At 50.6% G+C, this 17,486-nt stretch overlaps 1 protein-coding gene and 1 long non-coding RNA gene across 4 annotated transcripts in view; both read right to left on the minus strand.

Annotated features, from left to right (window-relative positions):
- Positions 1-140: 140 nt before the first annotated feature.
- Positions 141-4,243, minus strand: LOC119621183 (uncharacterized). The gene is made up of 2 exons (XR_005237726.2): positions 3,414-4,243; positions 141-738 (listed from the first exon to the last, which is right to left on the minus strand). It is a non-coding gene; the product is annotated as an uncharacterized lncRNA (long non-coding RNA).
- A 4,431-nt stretch (positions 4,244-8,674) lies between these two features.
- Positions 8,675-17,486, minus strand: part of LOC103227593 (sarcalumenin) — a 66,430-nt gene continuing 57,618 nt past the window's right edge. For all 3 annotated transcript variants that reach the window (XM_037989909.2, XM_007984161.3, XM_073015127.1), the window contains 3 exons: positions 17,014-17,130; positions 14,894-15,127; positions 8,675-12,277 (listed from right to left, as the gene is read on the minus strand). In XM_037989909.2, coding sequence (XP_037845837.1) covers positions 11,466-12,277; positions 14,894-15,127; positions 17,014-17,130 — 1,163 coding nt within the window. In that variant the 3' untranslated portion in view covers positions 8,675-11,465. The remainder of the gene's footprint in view (positions 12,278-14,893; positions 15,128-17,013; positions 17,131-17,486) is intronic.

The raw sequence follows: 17,486 nt of genomic DNA on the forward strand, positions 1-17,486 counted from the left end.
AGACAGGGTTTCGCCATGTTGGCCAGGCTGGTCTCAAACTCCTGACCTCAGGTGATCTGCACACCTCGGGATTACAGGTGTGAGCCACCATGCCCAGCCCAGACTTTTTTAATTCCGAAAGCTAACCTCCACTAGGAAAGTCAAGCACAAGTCCAAGGGTTTTTATTCAGACTTTCATGCCTGCCCTTTTAACCTGAAGAAGCTGGCCTATTACAAGCCGACAGGAGACATAGCAAAAGGCACAGGGCTCATCTCTACAGAGACCCTCCAAGTCCCATGGAGAAGAGGCCCCGCTAAGGCTCCTCAGGGAGGTTTGCCATCTAACCCTATATATGTCTGCTCCTCATTCATTCATTCATTCCACAAACATTCACAGGGGAACTACTATTCACCAGATAAGACTCTGGATGGGAAGATGTCAGCTTAGCTGTCCATACCTCCGTCCCTCAAGCTGTTTCGCTAGTCAGTTTCTTTATCTGTCCAAAGGAGGAAACCGGGTTTATGGGAAGACGCAATGAGATAATGGACATGTCTGACGTAGACTAAGTGCTCAAGAAATGTAAACTATTTTTATGGTAGTAGAAGCAAGGTTGCCTGTGATGCTGGATATCTTTCATTTGCCTCTTCAGGTACGTTCCTCCTTTTCCATCGTGCACTGCACCCTGGAATCGGTCTGTATGCCGTGCATCAAGACGCTCTTGCCCTCTGACTGCCAGCTGGGTTTGGTCCATGTGGAGCCTGGAACCAAAACCAGAGGGAGGGAGAAGGTGGGGACAGGGTTTGGTTTTTATTCCTCCATGTCCCTTTTTGAGTTCCTTGACTTAAAGTCCCAGCTCTAATAAGCCTGCCCTCCGCACAGCCTGCCTCCAGGTGCAGAGGTGGTAAGATCCCACTGTCACCAGCCCCAGAATATTCCACATTCCATAGCAGTTTCCCTATATCCTACCTCAAAGCCCCCACTTTAAATGTCCCCAATTTAATCCGTTTTCTGCTGGATCCTGACTAATACACAGGGTAGAACAAGGGCAGGCCTGGGAATCGGGAGACCTGAATTTAAGTCTCATCTTTGCCACCAGTTCCCTCTGTGACCCTGGGTCACATTTTTCCATTTCCAGGCCTCAAGTTTCCTCACCTTTAAAATGAGTGGGTTGGGGCCGGGCACAGTGGCTCATGCTTGTAATCCCAGCCCTTTGGGAGGCTGAGGTAGGAGTATTGCTTGAGGCCAGGAGTTTAAGCCTGGACAACACAGTGAGACCCTATCTCTAAAAAAATATATATATATATACACACACACACACATACATATAGATAGATAGATAGATAGATAGATAGATAGACACAGTTACACACACACAAATGAGTGGGGTGGACTACATGGCTCTTTCATGATCCAATTCCCTGCTACTTCTGGGTGTTAAGTTACAGGAGGAGGACACAGATGAGAATAAAAGCTCCCTAGTGAAGAGGGCAATGATGGTCAGGTTGGCCACTAAGCAGCTCTTCCCACCCTGCACCCTTGTATCAGCTCATTCTTACCCAGAAGTCACCTAACTCCTTTCCAAGGACTTTCCTTCTCCTCTCAGGTCATCAGGGTACCAGATGCCTAAATGATCTCCACTCCAAAGCAACAGCCAAGAGAACCCAGGAAATTAAAAATAAATTCCTTTTCCTTTCAGTAACTCACTGCCTAGCCCTGGGTTAGCTGCAGAGGTCCCTTCCCAGGTTCCAGTATACCCAGGGGGCCAAACAGGGAAGCCGTTCCACACTGACACCAAAACACTCTCACAGGAAGTGATCTGTCTCTGCCCTGGGAAACGCTGGGGACACAGCTGGCTTGCAGGGCAGAGGGAGTGACCTAAACCAGCATCCTGTCAGAAGACATGCAATGCCCTGCATTGAGATCCCTGTCACTGGGCAGGTTTCAAAGAGAGGCCAGGCGGGTACAGTGGCTCATACCTGTAATCCCAGCACAGAGGCTGTGGCGGGAGAAGTGCTTGAGATAAGAAGTTTGAGACCAGCCTGGCGACAGAGCGAGAAGCCCAATTTATTGTATTTTTGAGACGGAGTTTCACTCTTGTTGCCCAGGCTGGAGTGCAGGGGCATGATCTCGGCTCACTGCAGCCTCCACCTCCTGTTTTTAAGCCATCTTCCTGTCTAAGCCTCCTGAGTAGCTGGGACCACAGGTTTGTGCCTCCATACCTGGCTAATTTTGTATTTTTAGTAGAGACGGGTTTTACCATGTTAGTCAGGCTGGTCTCGAACTCCCAATCTCAACTGATCCACCTGCCTTAGCCTCCCAAAGTACTGGGATTACAGGCGTGAGCCATCGCACCCAGTCAAGTATTTTGTTGTTGTTGTTTTTGTGTATGAGACAGAGTCTCGCCTTGTGGGGCAGGCTGGAGTGCAGTGGCATGATCTCGGCTCACTGCAGCCTCTGCCTCCCGGCTTCAAGCCAATTCTCCTGCCTCAGCCTCCTGAGTAGCTGCGACTACAGGCGCCCGCCACCACACCCGGCTAATTTTTGTATGTTTAGTAGAGACAGAGTTTCATTATATTGGCCAGGCTGGTCTCGAACTCCTGACTTTGTTATCCGCCCGCCTCGGCGTCTCATAAGAGCTGGGATTACAGGCATGAGCCACCACGCGCAGCGTTAGCAAAAATTCTTTTAAATAAAAAATTAGCCAGGCGTAATGATGTACACCTATTGTCCCAGCTGCTGGGAAGCCTGGGGCAGGAGGAACACTCCAGCCTGGGAGTTTGAGGCTGCAGTGAGCTGAGATCGGGCTACTACTGCCTTCCAGCCTGGGCGACAGAGCAAGACTCTGTCTCAAAAAAGATAAAAAAAAGTAAAAATAAATTAGCCGGGCATGGTGGCGCCCACCTGTAATTCCAAGTACTCGGGAGGCTGAGGCGGGAGGATCACCTGAGCCCAGGGAGTTGGAGTCTCAAAACAGAAAAGAAAAAAAAAAAGGGAGGGAGGGAGGGAGGGAGGGAGGAAGGAAGGAAGGAAGGAAGGAAGGAAGGAAGGAAGGAAGGAAAAGAGAGGCTAATGACTACTTGATCCTCGAGGGTAAGGCCTTTTCGGTTCCTAAAATGACTGATTCAGAGAGGGAGGGAGGGAGAGGCTAATGACTACTTGATCCTGGAGGGTAAGGCCTTTTCAGTTCCTAAATTGCCTGATTCAGGGAACCCCAGGAGCCACAAGAGTCATTCTACTCAGATGATGACCCTCCCTGACCCTCCTGGTTTCGGGAGTTTTCATTCACCCTAAGGGCTACCCTTCGGTTTTCAATTACAGGAGGAGAGTGCGGTTCGTTTCTGGCGGGGAAGGGAGGTGACATTCCGGTTGGAGAATCTCCTAAAACTCTCATTTCCTGTTTGCCCTGGGCGCTGGCCTCAGGTGGAAACCTCACCCCAATAACTGAGGGCAGCAGTCGGCCTTGAGTGTTCCTTCCGTCTCCCGCGTCTCCAGAACCTCGCGGACTCAATGGGAAGTCACTGCGCAAGTTCAGGGCTTTTTCGAGGATCTGGAGATCTCGGGGCTTCCCGGTCGTCCGCCCCACGGCCCACGAGGCGGACCGACCTGCGGGGTGAGGCACCGGCAGCGCACGGCAGCCCAGGCCTCGGCCTCCTGGCGCCCTCCCAATCGCGCGGTGACGGCCTGAGAGGACAGAGGTTCGCTGCCCTCCCCACCCCACAGGCAGAGCCCGCAAGGCCCGGGAGCTGAGTCCGCGGCGTGAGGCGGAGAAGGGTGGGAGCGGCTTCCTCAGCTGAGGAGGCAGGGCTGGTCCTGGCGGCCACGGAGCTTGCGCGCTGCTGAGCTCGGAACCCAGGGACGCGAGGCAGCGCTGGGAGAGGGCGGAGGGGCGGCTCTGCCATCCGGCTCAGGCAGTGGGCGCCTGCCCGCCCCGCCCCGCCCCGCCCCGCCCCCAGCGACGAGGCACCGCCCACCCCGAGGCTTTCCCGAGCGCAGCGCTCAGGAAGCGCCGCCGCTACGCGTCTGCGTCTGCGCCTGCGCTGACCTCAACCCCGAACTCGGTCCGAAGAGGGCGGCCCGGAGGGGGCGGGGCCGAGCCCGAAGGGAAGGCGGTGCGCATGCGCGAGGCGAACTGGCGGGTGGGCCATGTGTCACTGCTGAGTGGTCGCGGGATCGGTCCCTGTCCGCAGGGTCTGGTAATGACCCCCTCGGGGACAGCGTGTGAGGATCTGGGCGCGAAGGACGAGGCCAGGTTCAGTCAGGTGCCCACTTTCCCCACCATCACGACCCTGGTCCAGAACTGCCCTGCCCCGGGCCTCAGTTTCCCCACTAAGGAGAGGACGCGTGCCGGGGAAATCTGAGGCCCTCCCCAGCCGCGACGTTTTCCCTCAGACGAAGGAAGAGTGGCCGGACCCGGCCGTGGCCTCCGAAGCCTCCAGCCCTGTCCCCGCACGGATGCCGGAAGCCCGTCCACGCCGCGCGGGGATCGGCGGTCCGGGTCCCCCTACGGCCTGGGGGCCCTGTCACCGCGATCTTAATTGACCAAAGGATCCAGAGAAACGACACATTGGCGCCTGCCTACGGCGAGCGGGGTCCCCTGGCGAGGCCAGGCCGATGGGGTGGATGGGTTTCTGCTCGCGACCGCCTTGTGGGGCGCTGGCATCGGATTGGAGTGGGGCAGCATCGGGGGACGACAGAGACCCCACGCAGCAGGCCCAGGGGCAGGCGCTCGGCTCCTGCGTGCCACGCTCCGGCCTCCCCATATCGCCCCAGCACAGCTGCCCGCTAGATCTTCCCTTCTCAGAAACCTGCAGTGGCCTCAGACCCAGACTCCCTGGACTTCCCCTTAAGCCCCACTATTCCCTAATTCATCTCGTCTCACCTTGACTGCTCTTCCATTCCCTTATCCCCGCCATACACAGCGGTCTTCCCTTGCCTGCATCTGGGCGCCCTCGATCTTCCCCTGTACTCCATCCCCCTTATCTGTGACCCACCAAAGGTGCCCATCCTTCAAAGTGTAGCTAAAACTCCACTCCTTCTCCAACCAAACTCCATAGCCCCTTAGTGTGTCTCAGTATTCTCAGAAGAGCCCTGAGGTTGTGTCAATTGATTCTTCTCAATAGAAAGAATCCATTACATAATTTAACAATTTATATGCATTGATCAGGCTTTGCAAATAATTATATTTGCAAATGTGAAAGAAAGTTCTTTGCCAGACCCATGTATCCTGATTTACAATTGTGCGTTGTATCCTTTACTAGATGGCTGCATCCCCCAGGTGAGAGACTATGCCTTAATATGCAGAGTATCTAAATTTTTTTGGAATCCTGGTGAGAAAAAAATTCAGAAGTTTGGAGAAAATGGAAATATAACAAATCTTTTTGCACCCTTCACAATACAAAATCTCATCTTTTAGTGTGTCTGAAAAATATACAGTGCACAATTTGCTGTCAGCTCCAGATTACCACAAATCAATGCGATGGATAGAGTAGAAAGGATATTGGGATGGGTAGGAAATTGGCCTTTTGGTGTGGTTTGTCTTGCATTAGCAGAGTGAATTCAGGCCGAACTCAGGCAAAACTGCACCTCTGTAGATGCAGTTTCCCCATGTTAGATTTGGGTTTAGGAATAGGAAATATCCCTGCCCCCATCTACTTTACAAGATCATGGTAAAGATCAAATATGAAAGGGAGATGGAGTTAAGATTTTTTTTTTAAGTATTTTTGGTTCAGGAAAAATCCTCAATAAATTTTCTAACAAAAATTACTTTATATATATATATATATATTTTGAGACAAGAGTTTCGCTCTGTCGCCCAGGCTGGAGTGCAGTGGTGCGATCTCGGCTCACTGCATCCTCCACCTCCCAGGCTTAAGTGATTCTCTTGCTTCAGCCTACAAGTAGCTGGGACCACTGGCACACACCACCACGCCCAGCTAATTTTTGTATTTTTGGCAAAGACGGGGTTTCGCCATGTTGACCAAGCTGGTCAGCATTCTACAGACAACCTCATGTCACACCATACTACTCTCAGTTTCTATCTGTTTTGTTTTTTAACTGAGACAGGTTCTTGCTCTGTTGCCCAGGCTGGAGTGCAGTGGTGGGATCATGGCTCACTGCAGCCTCTACCTCCTGGGCTCAAGCGATCCTTCAACCTCAGCCACCTGAGTAGCTGGGACTACAGGCGCATGCCACCACACCCAGCTAATTTTGTTGTTGTAGAGAGGTGGTCTCACTATGTTTCCCAGGCCAGTCTTGAACTCCTGTCCTCAAACGATCTTCCCACCTTGGCTTCCTAAAGTGTTGGGATTACAGGCGTGACCCACCTAGCCCAGCCAGTTTCTGTTACTCTAATGCTTTTTTATTGCCTTTACTTTCTTGTGAAGAAAAATTACCTGAGGTGAGAGGATCACTTGAGCCCAGAGGTTTGAGACTAGCCTGGGAAAGATGACAAGACCCCATCTCTAAAAAAAACAGCCTGGAGTATAGCGGTGCGATCTCAGCTCACTGCAACCTCTGCCTCCTGGGTTCAAGTGATTCTCCTGCCTTGGCCTCCCGAGTAGCTGGGATGACAGGTGCCCTCCACAATGCCTGGCTAATTTTTGTATTTTTAGTAGAGACTGGGTTTCACCATGTTGACCAGGCTGGTCTTGAACTCATGACCTGAAGTGATCTGCCAGCCTCGGCCTCCCAAAGTGCTAGGACTGCAGACATGAGCTACCGCACCCAGCCAAAAAAAAATTTTTTTTAATTAACTGGGTGTGCTGATATGCACCTGTAGTCCCAGCTACTTGGGAAGCTGAGCTGAGGCAGGAGGATCATTGGAGGCCAGCAATTCGAGGCTGCAGTGAGCTGTGATTGCATCACGTCACCCAGCCTGGGTGACAGAGCGAGACCCTGTCTCAAAAACCCGCACAGACACCTTTACTCCCCCAAACCCCACTTATTCACTCTGATGGCACACGGGTGATGAGCTCCTGCATGTCAGGCACTGTGCTAAGTACCTGGGCACCTGTTTCCCCACATGCATGTGCTTTACATACGTATTTGCACACACCTTACGCATATAACCATGTGTAACCCTCATGGATTCAGATGATACATCCACTTACCCTTAAAAACACTCCATTCACGCCCCTCATTTTATCTGTTTATCCTAGTCCCTGATTGTCCTTTCTCCATTTTCTGTTTCTGTTTCTCTATCATCTTAATGGCAGGCAACGTGAAGATGGTGAGGCTTGTGAAACAGCACAATTTTGAGGCAGATTCTGGCATATTACTTCACATTTATCTTTAAAACAGACCTCCCTCTTCCAGGCAAGAGCTCTGGATTTCTCCAGGGAAAGGGTGGAAGAGGGACAAGGGTTGGATGGGTGAACAGGAGTGGCCTTAGTTGGGTCAGGTTGCTCAGTTGCTCAAAGACTGTGGACTGCAGACTCTCCCTTTCTCCCCAGGGCCCAGTTTTTTCCCTTTCAAAACCTGCTCTCTACCTGCGAGATGGCTCACATCTCTAATCCCAACACTTTGGGAGGCTGAGGCAGGAGGATGGAATGAGGCCAGGAGTTTGAGACCAGCCTGGACAACATAATGAAACCTCATCCCTACAAAAAAATTTTTTTTCAGTTAGTCAGACATGGTGGCATGTGCTTGTAGTCCCAGCTACTCAGAAGGCTGAAGCGGGAGGATTGCTTGAGCCCAGGAGGTCAAGGCTGCAATGAACTATGATCACGCTACTGCACTCCAGCCTGGGTGCCAGAGTGTCTCAAAAAAAAAAAAAAAAAAAAAAAAAAAAAAAAAAAAAAAAATTGGGTAGATGTGGTGGCTTACGCCTGTAATCCCAGCACTTTGGGAGGCTGAGGCAGGCAGATCACTTGAGGTGAGGAGCACAAGATCAGCCTGGCCAACACGGTAAAACTCTGTCTCTACCAAAAATACAAAAATGAGCCAAGCATGGTGGTGTGTGCCTGTAGTCCCAGCTACTCAGGAGACTAAGGCAGGAGAATCGCTTGAACCCGGGAGGCGGAGGTTGCAGTGAGCCGAGATGGCACCACTGCACTCCAGCCTGGGCGACAGAGCAAAACTCCATCTCTGAAAAAAAAAAAAAAAAGATTGAAAACAACAAAAAAACCTGTTCTCAAGCAAGATGTGAAACTCCTTCGAAGACCCCAGAAGTAAAGCATAAAAATTAAAGGACCTCGGCTCTGAAGAGGACACTAGAAATAGCAAAATGTGGTAGAAAGGGCTCAGGGAGTCAAGGACACGTTCAGGTTTCTCTAAAGCCAGGTCCAAGCGGGAGACTCAAGTCCACACTTCCTGGAGGAGGAAATCACTTTCTGGTGAAGCCAAGAGGAGGTGGCAGCCTTATCATTCAGGAAACCTTTGTGCCCACCTCCACTGGAGCCCTCAGGTATCTGAGGCAGCCGCGTGGATGCCCAGGGGAAGAAGGCATTGAGGAGCTGAGGAGAGAGCAGTTCTCTAAGTTTCAGAGGACACCATGCCGGCCTGGGCTTCCTGGGTGGCTGAGAGCAACTCAGCCTCAGTCCCAAAGAAGGTCCTGGGGCATCCAGCTAACACACGAGTGGGCAGTTTCTTAATTTCCAGTCTCTCCCCAAGAAACTTACACATGAGTTCACTCTACCAGATAAAAGGAGGACGAAGAGACTAACCTAGCTGGAGACCATGAGAAAGCACGCGGTGTTAAAGAGAGATCGGAACTTTATTGAGACTGATGAAATCAGAAACGAAAGAACACTGGAAAGGTTCAGCCACTGTCCAGGCACAGATCCTTCCAGACACTCCTCTTGGGGGAATCTCTGGATCCTTAAGTTTCCCCCAGTTGCTAATCCCCCACCCCAAAGAGTCAGAATTCTGCTTAAAGCCCCTCCACGGAGCTGGCCAGAAACCAGACACTGAATATCTGTGCGGGACTGATGGGCAGGCCTGTGAGCAGCAGAGACAAGAGAAGTCGGAGAAGGAACACAAAAAGGAAAACAGATACCTGACGAAAAGAAAAGCCCAAGGCAGGGAGAGCACGCTGATAACGTAGCCCCCTGAAAATATAAATATTGCATGAATGTATTAGCCTCATCCCAGCCATTTCCCCCAAAGCAGTGGTGACATCAACAGCTATGACAATGCCCACACAGTTGTGCGTGTTTTTTTGTTTTTGTTTTTCCCCTGACTACACAGAAAAACAGATCTGCCAAAGCAGCTCACAGCATGGAGGAGCAGGCCGGGGAAAGTGGGAGGGCCCATCCCCCAAGAGGGCAGATGGTACAGAGATGAGGTGAGGGGTTCTGGGGTTTGCGGAGGGTGGTTAATGAGAAGCGGGACAGATTCCATCTCATCAGCCCCTATCACAGGCTCCATGGATGCCCCTTGCAGAACTCACTTTTCTTTCCTGGTCGACTTGTTCCTTGGAAACATTGTCCTGAGTGCCCTGGAACCTCGGGTGTTCTTGTGGAAGGTTCCAGGCCCTCCACAAAGCCAAACGCAACGGCCCCTGTGACAGCATGCACCAGACTGATAACGATTCTGAGAACTAGGAATTCCTAACTCAAGGTTCTCTGCGTAGACCTAACCTGACCGCGAACTGGCTTACCCTGCCTGCCCTCGGAGTGCCTCTCCCTCTGCCTGCCTTTCCACTGTCCTTCTGGTCCAGGATGACTTCCTGGTGCTGAGCTGGTGCATCCTGACTCCCGCCTTGTGGGTAAGGCCCCCAGGACAGCTTGTTCCCAAGAGAAGCGGCTGGCTGTGCATAAAGGAGTCCCTCGAGGCAGCCCGGGCTGGGTCTCCTGGGCGTGCACAGACTGTGCACCATGCACATTTCACCATCCAAAGGCTGCTTCTTCCCTGCGGGGCCTGCTCCTCTGCTCCCCACCACCTGCTGCGGAGCCGTGCATGCTATAGCCTTGCAAGACTGTTACCAGCTCTCTACTCCCTCGAGTCTATGTGATCTCCCTAATCTCTCTTGGCCAACATACACACATATTCACACTCATCGGTACTGAAGGCCCTGGCTTTCCTGCGGTGTGTTCAGTGGACATCTGCGTCAAGGTCAGGCGGGAAGGTCAATGTTAAGCCTTGGTGGCCGCCGACACTGAGTGACTGGTGCTGGTTCTGACTCTTAGGAAATTGCTCCGAGTTTTAAGTGTTGATGCATCAGGGAATGGAGAAGAAAGGAAAGGAAAAGCCGTGATGTGGAAACTGCGAAGGAGCAACTCCGCTGCTGAGTGTTTCCACAGGGGACTTGTGGAAACAGCCTCCTCTGAAATTTGGGAGAGACTGGCGGCCTAAGGAAAAGGAGCAAGGTCTCCACTGTCCTCTCTGAAACCCAGTGCCTTTGGGATCTGAGTTTTCCAAGACATGCAATAGACAAAGACACACTGCAAACCAATTAACCCTCTGAGCCCTTCCACGACCTTCACTAAAGTGACTTCCAAGAGTAAATTACCTGGATACACCAACCAGTGCCCTCCTCCTGGGTCCGATAAAGGGATCGTGCCCCTGGGCCGAGCTGGCTTTGAGGAACACACCAGAGAAGTGGCAGTGGGGGAGGCAGATCCCCATCCTTCCTGGGAACTCCTGTTCTTACTTGTCTAGTGTCCTAAACCACTGCCCCACCCCTTGAGGAAACTGGGAGCAAGTCCTGGGGATTGGCTCAAAACCCAGGTGGAGGCCGGGTGCGGCAGCTCATGCCTGTAATCCCAGCACTTTGGAAGGCCGAGGCATGTGGATCACTTGAGGTCAGGAGTTTAAGGCCAGCCTGGGCAACATGGTGAAGCCCTGTTTCTACTAAAAATACAAAAATTAGCTGGGCGTAGTGGTAGGCCTATAATCTCAGCTACACGGGAGCCCGAGGCAGGAGAATCGCTTGAACCCAGGAGGCGGAGGTTGCAGTGAGCTGAGATGGCGCCACTGCGCTCCAGCTTGGACAACAGAGCGAGACTCCGTCTCAAAAAAACAAAAACAAACCCAGGTATATTCAAACCCAAGAGATTGTTCACTGTTGAAAGTCAGCCCAAAGTTAAGAGGCAGCCAAGGGAACAAACATGAGACCGTGGGTGTGGAAAGAAGCCAAAAGGGACCTGACAATCTCTACGACTCAGGCCTTCGCTGTTTTCCCAGCTCCCAGGGGACAAGGAATTTCAGCTGCTTTTCGCTTTTTTTGACCTTCACTGATGGAAGACACACTACAATTTAGCTGCTCTCTGTCCTTCCAAGACAAGACCCAGGAAAAGCAGGTGGAGGCTGACCTGCCTCAATCAGGCCTCCTCATTGAAGCAACAAGACAAGCACACTAGAATTCACAGTTTCCACTCTCCTCCCTAGACCCCCGCACCTGCCCCGACCCCTGGCCTCAATGAACTCCCAAATCTCCACTATGTCATAATTCCTGCCACTGTGGCTCAAAGGGTTAATAAACCGGGACTTCTCAGACAGGACACAAGCTCATTCACCAACAGGAACCCAAGAACCGCTATACCACCTAGTGCTTCCTGTAGCGATTTTTTGGGGTTTCGCTACACCCTGTTTTGTCACAGTTGAGAGCACCTGGATTCTTCCCTAGCCCAAGGCTACCCAGGAGGCCCGGAAGCTCCTGAGTGATGGCCCGCTCAATCTTCTCCAGAAAACAACCTCCCATGTAGGAGCACTGCTGGGACAGCAGTTTGAAACTGGAAATGGGATTGATGCCAAAGAAGTCCTTATAGGCCTCACGGTTGGGAAGGTCAAATTTGCTGACATTGGTCTTTGCCAGGATGGTCTTGAAGATGTAGAATTTATCAGGATCTTCCACAATGTCCTTAAAGACCAGTTCTCCATCACTGAAGAAGGTCATTTTGTCCTTGTAAGTCTGCAGGTAGCGGTCAACCAGGAGGGCGTGGATGCGGACCCGGATGGCGTGCTGGCGGATGAAGGCAATCTTGTTCTCCAGTCTGTTCTCGATCACCTGATTCAGGTCTTCCAGGAGGGAGATCTCTTCTTGGAGGAACAGTTCCTGATGGGTGTCTGGCTTATACTCTTGTGGCCAGAAGGAGCTGACGTAAACCCTTGGGGGCTCTGTGACATTGATGAGAGGGGCCAGGCTCCAGAAGAGGGCCCCGTAAACCCGCATGAGCATTTGGGTGGCCAGATTGTCAGCCTTGTTCAGGATGATCCTTATCTGGGATTCACGCCCCTTCAACTGGCGGAAGAGCATCTCCAGCTCCAGACCCACATCCAGCTTGGTTGGGTCAAAGACGACAAAGATGAGGTCAGCTCTGTCGATGAACCACTGGCACACGTCGTTGAAGGGATACCCTTTGGGAGACAGAAGCGAGAAGTCAAACTGAGTAGACCTCCCTCAAAGCCCACACACCTCCTTTCAGAACTGAACCATTCTGGGGGTTGAAAGAAGGAATAGCACTATGGGTTTTCTGGATGTCTAAAGACTATTAAAAAGTCAATGACATAAGCTGGCCCTTGCCAACCTTCAACCAAGAACAGCCTGATCCTTGTTTTTCTTGTTGGTTTGTTTTTTGAGATAGGGTCTCACTCTGTCACCCCGGTGGGAGTGCAGTGGCATGATTACAGCTCACTGCAGCCTCAACCTCCCGGGTTTAAGAATCCTCCCACCTCAGCCTCCCAAAGTGCTGGGGTTTTAGGCATGAGCCACCACATCCCACCTGATCATTGTTTTAATCTACTGTGAAATCCAAGTTTCCAAGAAAGCTAAATACCTGTTCAAAATGGAGATTGTCCTATTGTCTAAAAGGACCTGGGGCAATGGCAAAGATGCTGAGGGAGAGAAATGAGGAATTAGAAGAACATGAAAGAATGAATGCATTATTTAGGGGGAAGGCGTGTGGGCTTGGCCTTGAGACCTGGACTAGAATTTGAGCTTTGCCCCTGGCCAGCTGTATATTAAATGCCTCTAAGCTCTACTTTTTTAGCTCCAAAATGACAAGAACAATATCAACATCTGAGCTGATATAAAGATTACCATGTTGCTGTAAATATAGGAGAGCACCTAAAATTCTAGTCATACAGCTGGTGCAGAATACATTTTAATTCCATTAGCTTCTTATTTCCTAGTTTTCTGCAAATAAGAAAACTGAGGAGATGAGGACTAACTATCTTAAAAACATTGAAATCTTTTTTTTTACACTAATGTATAAAATTATCCAATGTGTAGTAGGGGTACAATTTACTATTATAATTATTAACATTATTAATATTACTAATACTACTACAAACGTTGTTACACCATAATAATATAATTAAATATACTATAATATTACTAATATTACTACTATTATTAATTGCTTCTAATATTACTGCTAATATCATTACCACAGGATCTATTTATAACCACAATTGGAGTTGTAACCATAAACTGAGATCCACCGTCTGGTCACATATTCCCACACTGCTCTGTTCAGGACTCTCTGCAGATAGCCTTGCCTCATGGCAGGACTCAGTGGTCTACTCCACAGCCGCATGCCTGGTAGCATCTGGCTTCTAGTCTTGTGGCCCGGTTGTCAGCCTTGTTCATTAAATACATTCTCACTGTTGTACAACCATCACCGCCATCCCTCTTTGGAACTTATTCATCTTCCCAAATTGAAAACTCTGTACCCATTTAACAGTCACAGCCCATCTCCCCTTCCCCGGAGCCCCTGGTTAAAACCACTCCGGTTTCTGTCTTTCTGATTTTGCCTACTCTCATGTAAGTGAAGTCAGACAGGCCCAAAGTAGCATTTCCCTGCTACCTGAGGGCAAGTAGGGCTTTGAAGAAGCCTGCTAAAGCCTTATGGGGAAGCAAGCCTGGAAAAGCAGAAACCGGGAATAGGAAGAGTTGAAGGTCAGGTTCAACCTACAGCAGGCCCAGGAGCACCAGACCCAATTTAGCCAGAAGCCAAATATACTGTTACTGCGATCCAATTAGTCCAGGCCCTTGGCTACACAGGACAGACGGGGCCTCCCAGAGACAACTGAGCCCCAGCTTGAACCTCTCAGAGCTGCTTGCAGAGAGGACTAGGCCCCCACTTTGGAAAATATTGCCGTCTCCAAACCAAATCAGTCCTCGGGAAGGTAGGAGGACCAGGCACTCGAAAACCCAAGTGGCATTGCAGTGACGACAAGAAGGGGTGGAAGTTAAGAATGCCTCTCCTGGTTGTGGGCAACACTGGGCACACATCCTCTCCCTGCCTGCCTACCACCCACTGTCAAAAGTCATTTTCTTTTCTTTCTTTCTTCCTTCTTTTTTTTTTTTTTTTTTTTTTTTTTTTTTTTTGAGACAGAGTGTTGCTGTGTCACCAAGGCTGGAGTGCAGTGGCATGACCACAGCTCACTGCAGCCTTGACCTCCTGGGCTCAAGCAATCCTCGCAACTCAGCCTCCCAAGTAGCTGGGACTACAGACATGTGCCACCATGCCAGCCTAATTTTTATAGTTTTTGTAGAGGCAGGGTTTTACCATGTTGTCCAAGCTGGTCTAGAACACCTGGGCTCAAGTGATCCATCTGCCTTGGCCCCCCGGAGTGCTGGGATTACAGGTGTGAGCCACTGTGCCTGGCCCTATTTATTGATTTATTTATATGAGATAGGGTATCACTCTTGCCCAGGATGGAGTGCAGTGGCACGATTACGGCTCACTGCAGCCTCAACCTCCTTGGCTCAAGCAATCTTCCCATCTCAGCCTCCCGGGTAGCTAGGACCATAGGCACATGCCACCATGCCTGACTAATCTTTGAAATTTTTTTAGAGAGATGGGGTCTCACTATGTTGCTCAGACTGGTCTTGAACCCCTGGCCTCAAGGGATCCTCCTGTATTGGCCTCCCAAAGAGCCAGGATCACAGGCATGAGCCACCATGCCTGGCCAAAAATAATTTTTTGAAACAGAGCTTACACTGTTCAGAAATGACGGCTAAATTACCTCTTTCTTGCTGCTTGCGGTTCTCGATGATGCCTGGTGTGTCCACGAAAGTGACCCTCTCCAGAAGTTTGTGGGGAACCTCAATGCCAATCAGCTTCTCTAGGAAATTCTGGCCAAACTTCTCAAGGGGTGAAAAGGAGCGGGCGCTGTCAGCAGCCATGACGATGCCCTCGATGGTTTTCAGCTTGGGCCCGTGCATGAGGACCGTGAACTCAGAGGTGGTGGGTTCAGCGCCTGGCACACGGGGTGAGAGGTGAAGGAATACGTGATCTCTGTGAAACAGACCTACTGAGAAGCATGTGTATATGCCAGGTGTCACCGGGAGACTTTTGCAACAGAAGTGGATATGTTTGCTAAGCTATTGGGGCTTTCTTTTAATTGTGGTAAAACATATATAACATAACAGTTACCTTTTTTTTGAGATGGAGTCTTGCTCTGTCACCCAGGCTGGAAAGCAGTGGTGCAATCTCAGCTCACTGCAGCCTCCATCTCCTGGGTTCAAGCGATTCTCCCACTGGTCTGGAACTTCTGACCTCAAATGATCTGCCCACCTTGGCCTCCCAAAGTACTGAGATTGGCCGGGCGCGGTGGCTCAAGCCTGTAATCCCAGCACTTTGGGAGGCCGAGACGGGTGGATCACGAGGTCAGGAGATCGAGACCATCCTGGCTAACACGATGAAACCCCGTCTCTACTAAAAAATACAAAAAACTAGCCGGGCGATGTGGCGGACGCCTGTAGTCCCAGGTACTCGGGAGGCTGAGGCGGGAGAATGGCGTGAACCCGGGAGGCGGAGCTTGCAGTGAGCTGAGATCCGGCCACTGCACTCCAGCCTGGGCGACAGAGCGAGACTCCGTCTCAAAAAAAAAAAAAAAAAAAAAAAAAAAAAACAAAGTACTGAGATTACAGGTGGGGACCACCACACCCAGCTAATTTTTTGTATTTTTAGTAGAGACAGGGTTTCACGATGTTGGCCAGGCTGGTCTCGAACTCCTGACCTCAGGTGATCCTCCTGCCTCAGCTTCCCAATGTGCTGGGATTACAGGCATAGAGCCACCGTGCCCAGCCTTTTTCTTTTTCTTTCTTTCTTTTTTTTTTTTATTGTGAGATGGAGTCTCGCTTTGTCGCCCAGGCTGGAGTGCAATGGCATGATCTCAGCTCACTGCAAGCTCCGCCTCCCAGGTTCATGTCATTCTCCTGCCTCAGCCTCCCCAGTAGCTGGGACTACAGGCGCCCGCCACCACACCCAGCTAATTTTTTTGTATTTTTAGTAGAGATGGGATTTCACTGTGTTCGCCAGGATAGTCTCCATCTGACCTCATGATCCACCTGCCTTGGCCTCCCAAAATGCTGGGATTACAGGCATAGAGCCACCGTGCCCAGCCTTTTTCTTTTTCTTTCTTTTTTTTTTTTTTATTGTGAGATGGAGTCTCACTTTGTCACCCAGGCTGGAGTGCAATGGCGTGATCTCGGTTCACTGCAAGCTCCGCCTCCCAGGTTCGTGTCATTCTCCTGCCTCAGCCTCCCCAGTAGCTGGGACTACAGGCGCCCGCCACCACACCCAGCTAATTTTTTTGTATTTTTAGTAGAGATGGGATTTCACTGTGTTCGCCAGGATGGTCTCCATCTGACCTCGTGATCCACCTGCCTTGGCCTCCCAAAATGCTGGGATTACAGGCATGAACCACCTCACCCGGCCCTCAAATTTTGTAGTGGCATAACTTTCCTTTTCTCTCTCTCTTTTTTTTTTTTTTTTGAGATGGAGTCTCGCTCTGTCACCCAGGCTGGAGTGCAGTAGCGCAATCTCAGCTCACTGCAATCTCCGCCTCCTAGGTTCAAGCAATTCTCATGTCTCAGCCTCCCAAGTAGCTGGGATTGCAGCCATGTGTCACCACATTTGGCTAATTTTTGTATTTTTTTAGTAGAGGCAGGGTTTTTGCCATGTTGGCCAGGCTGGTCTCAAACTGATGGCCTCAAGTGATCCACTGCCTTGGCCTCCCAAAGTGCTGAGATCACAGGCATGAGTCTTCATGCCCGGCCAGTGATTTAACTTTTCATGGTGCTTTTATACCATGAAAATATAGCATTCAAATCCCAACAATCACACAAGAATATTGATTACCTGTATAGAGCTGATAGCGAGTATTTTCCAGCCCAAGGAGGTAGTTTATCATGGTAGATTTACCAACACTCCACGGTCCCAGGAACAGCACCATAGGCTTGGAGGTAATCTCTCCATCTGTGGGCAACAGGTGGTAGAAATGGAATAAATCCAACAAAAGTTCAGACACGGGGTATGGCACCGTACTCCAAAGCATCTCACCGTCCATCCAATTGAGTTGTGGAATTCTCCATGAATCAGACGTGTGTAGCCCCCAGTGGCACTTCTCTTGCTACATAAGTGCGATCACCCAGTAAAAAGACACAGAAGTCACTTTTGGGCCTTGCTCAGATCCTTGGCACATCTGCCCCCACCAGAACCAGTATCTCCGTGAATTCAACGAACCCTGACTTGGAACTCACTCTGGGTTAGGTCTCCTGGTTAAATCTGGAGGAGAAAAGCTTATAGAAAAAGGAGGACAGAGCTTCCACATG

Source organism: Chlorocebus sabaeus, chromosome 5, assembly GCF_047675955.1.
Source record: "Chlorocebus sabaeus isolate Y175 chromosome 5, mChlSab1.0.hap1, whole genome shotgun sequence".
In the NCBI taxonomy this organism is placed as follows: Eukaryota; Metazoa; Chordata; class Mammalia; order Primates; family Cercopithecidae; genus Chlorocebus; species Chlorocebus sabaeus.